Source organism: Apis dorsata, unplaced genomic scaffold (assembly GCF_000469605.1).
Source record: "Apis dorsata unplaced genomic scaffold, Apis dorsata 1.3 scaffold_147, whole genome shotgun sequence".
Classification (NCBI taxonomy): domain Eukaryota; kingdom Metazoa; phylum Arthropoda; class Insecta; order Hymenoptera; family Apidae; genus Apis; species Apis dorsata.
In genome coordinates, this window is record NW_006263438.1 from 213,280 (window position 1) to 217,353 (window position 4,074).

At 32.3% G+C, this 4,074-nt stretch overlaps 1 protein-coding gene across 1 annotated transcript in view; it reads right to left on the reverse strand.

Annotated features, from left to right (window-relative positions):
* The window catches only part of LOC102679824 (A disintegrin and metalloproteinase with thrombospondin motifs 7-like), a gene marked incomplete at its 5' end in the record, with an annotated part of 20,135 nt that overhangs the window by 3,249 nt on the left and 12,812 nt on the right, over positions 1-4,074 (reverse strand). The window contains 3 exons of the mRNA XM_031509389.1: positions 975-1,089; positions 1,898-2,015; positions 3,124-3,384. Of these exons, the coding sequence (XP_031365249.1) occupies positions 975-1,089; positions 1,898-2,015; positions 3,124-3,384 (494 nt within the window). The remainder of the gene's footprint in view (positions 1-974; positions 1,090-1,897; positions 2,016-3,123; positions 3,385-4,074) is intronic.

The window sequence follows — 4,074 nt, forward strand, 5'->3', positions numbered from 1 at the left end:
TAGATTAAAATGAGTCGCTTTGTACTTCAAAGGTAATTGATTTTAAGAAAAGTTACATTAAAAAACGACGACTATGTTAAATGTAGTATAACAAAAATACAAAAATTTTATGTTTTAAAACATTTTTCTAGTCTTGTATCGAATCTTCGAAACGAGATAAATCTTGAAAGCCAACATCATATGGAGCTTGAACTTGCTAAATTATTTAACCCCAAGAGTCTCAAACTATGTTTTCAAGCTTACTCTTCAGAGATTCTATCTTTAACACTACAAATTAACTTTCGATGCATCTTGTCTTTGCAATTATACAAAATATTTGCACAAATACTTTTGACAAAAATTTCTAATAATTTCTAACTATCTTTACATAGAAGAAGAATCAAGAATTTAAAATCAACGTTATATCAAAACTAAAAAATATAAAAATAAATAGTAAACATGAATATCTTATTATTCCATATCCACATATTAATACTTCAACTTTAATTCATATACTCAAACACGTTCATATTCACAGCAAATAGCTTCGAAGACTCGATCACAACACCAGTTTAAATAATCTCCTCTCCATCAAGAATGAGATATCTCTTTAATGCCTCTTTCGTGGAACATTCGTGTTCGTTAAGTATCTCTCTTTCAAAGCTAGAACCCCATAGATATCTCGTCCAAGATTTGGATAAAAGTAATTGAACATCTCATAAACTATATTCCTGAGATAATATCTCGTCCCTTGGTTTAAGAGAGCATAATAATCTCACACGTTAGACATCCTAGTTAATCATCGCACAGATATCGTGGAACGAGACTTTTCTTTTCAAAAGAATAACGAATACGTGTTAAACAGTAACGAGTAAAAAGAATTTTGTTGTGTTATCGCGACTCGATAAGAACTGTCCTCGGACACCTTGCTCGAGATACCGATCGAGTTATCGATCGAGTCTGGCTAATTAGAGGAGCGCGTTCGTTATGTTTACCAATATAATCAAGTCCTCGAGGATGGGTCCTGGTATGATGAGAGCCTCCTGGTTCAATCTTATCGCCCCTAACCATATCTTCATGCCGGCAACCTCGAACAATCCTAAACGATCCCTGAAATAATCGAAGGTAATGTAGTTTCGCTGTTTTGTTTTTTTGGGCGTAATTATTCGTTTCGAACGAAAAGTGGAAAATTTATTTCTGCGAATTGGATACACAGATTTGGATGATTAAAAGTAAGGGAGAAGCTATCGTTAAAGAAATGAAATTTTAGTGAATTTTGAGAAGAGAAATTGCAGAAAGGACACTTGTGAGTATTATATTAATATTATAATAATTTTGAAAAATTATGAAAAAAGTAATATGTTCATATTACTGATATTACCGAGTTTTTGTTTAAATTTTTTTGAACAAGTATCAAATCATAGTATAATATAGAAACTTCATGAGTATTCTCGAGCAGATATTAATAATTTACGTTGTTTGAGGAATAAACACGTACTTAAGTCAAACAATATACACATTACGAAACAGGTTCTACGATTATAAATTTATTATTAAAGTTATATTATTAAAAAGTTCTGTATTAATTTTTGTTTTAATTCTTTTGTAATTAAAACACAAAGAAAAAAAATCACGAAACTATTTAAAAATTTTATTACGAACCATAAATTTATTACGAAATTTATTACGAATCATTATATAAATTGTTCCATATCTGCCACTTTTATTCGAATATTCTATTACATTTCATTATTATTATCATTATATATTTACAAACAATTTTATCTTATCTATTCGATCGCAATTTAAAACGTTCCAAACAGAAACGTATCGACAAATAAAAAACACGAAACGAAATAAAAAGTTCAAACGAGAAAGAGAAAGAAAGAAAATATACTCGAGGAAAAAGTCAATTTACCCACGAATTAACGGCTTCTCATCCTTGCTCCACACCATTATCCTGGATTTCGAGGGTTCCATCTCCTCGACACGGACGTTGGTCGCGTAGACAGGGATCTCGACCAGCCTCGTTGGGTCTGCCATTGCGAAAAGTTTTTAGTACCGAAGTGTTAGAAAAGTTTCGCAGAGGGCGCTATCGGTATCGACTCGCGAGGGATCGCGAGATTTATTCGTCGATATATACGAATGTGTACCACATCGCGTCGTGGAAAATCGAGAGAACGGCGGAGAAAATTCCTCGAGAAATATCTCTCGCGCTTTTCGCGTCGATCTGATGCCTTTATCCGCGCGGAATTTCAACCTATCCTGTTTTATTTATCGCGATTCTTTCGAAAACATTTTTCTAACGGGTCGAACCGTTATAATTATATTCTTGTGGGTTTCTTCGGATCGAAAGATTAATCTCAATCGATCTTTCCTTTGTATGTATACTCTCGAGAATTTTTGGCAAATCGAGGATGTTCCCTCTACGTGAAATTAGATTATAGATCATAGGAAGATTTGAATTATTAATTCAATTGTGATTAATTCTTTTTCATTTGACTTGTAACTTTGATATCGTTCTAATAAGGATGATAATTTGAGGATGAAGATGTCGTACGATATAGAAAAATTCTTGATCACGAAAAATGAAAGTGAAAATAATTTTTTCGAGTGATTGACAAAAGATTCAAAAAATACTTTCGAATTATTAAAAAATTAGTTTCAACTCGTAAAATATATCTCACGAACAATTTTTAACCAAACATCTGATAAATTTCGTTCAAAAATTTGTTCGACTGATTGAATAAATTAAACAATGGATATTAATTTCGTATTCACGTGAAGAGATGAAAAATATTAATTCCTTTCGCGATACACTGTTAATTAAAATAAGAAACAAGCATTTCAGCCTACATACGGATCGATACATTTTTATACGAAACAAAAATATTTCCTTCCCATCCTATAAAATCATCTAGATAGAAAACACGGATAAAAAAGCGACGAGGGAATATTTCAACGCTCCGAGCAACCACTTTCGAAAGAAATGCTCGAACGACGCGTAATAAAACGCGCATAAACGGAGATAACAGTGAACAAAACATTACATTAAAAACTCGTAATATTTCTACGAAATGAAATAAACGCGTGGCGCAAAAATTTAGGGGAGAAGGAAAAAGTTGAAAGGTGGATCGCACTCACGTAACGCTTGCACGATCGTTGTCGTGTATTCCTTGAGGCTGCACGAAGTCCCATTGCCCCTGCACACGCCGCACGCGTCCTCAATGGCGTTCGACTCCATGTTGAGATCGCACGGTATCTCGCGGCAAATACCACCGATGCAAATATTCCGGATACCCCTGTAGCAGGTGGTGCCGTCTATGACTCTTGGACTCAGGGAGGCGACCACGTTCTTCTCGTTCACGCAGTAAAGCGTGCATGGATTCTCCGATATTCTCAGATCTGGGACGATTGTTCGTGCATAAGTAATTTTATTTATTTATTATAAAAAAGTTATTTGAAAAATAGTAACAATAACTTTGGGAAATTTGTCGAGTTCGTCTCAACGAGTATTGGGAATGAAAGAGATAAATTTTTAAAGAAAAAAAAAAAAAATGAGAGTATAATTTGTTCTGTAATAAGATGCTTATTTTTCTTGTGGATCAAAATGTATGTAAAATCTTCTATTTATGGTGTAAATATTTGAGACAGCGTTAAAAAATCTAAGGATGAGTTGTGAATTATTATATTGATATTTTGTTGTATGAAAGATTTTAATTTTAACTCTTTCTTGATATACTTATGTAGTTTTACAGGGATTGAGATATTTGGATTGTTCCTATTTCAAGTATGATTATCATTGCAACGAGATCAGGTGGAAAATAAGCACGTGTCGTATACATGACAATTTTGATATAATTTTTTTAATGAGAATATTATTATTTTTAATATGAACAATTGAAGAATTCAAATGGAAAAGAAGAGGAATATTTAAAAACACTCAACTACACTTAACTACTTTCTTAATGCTTAAATCTTTATTTAGAAAAAATAATTTATTTGGAAATTGAAGAGGCAGAGCTGTAAATTTAAATTAATTTTAAACTTAAAGAAGGTGGATCAAATATATTGAAAAATATATATATATATATA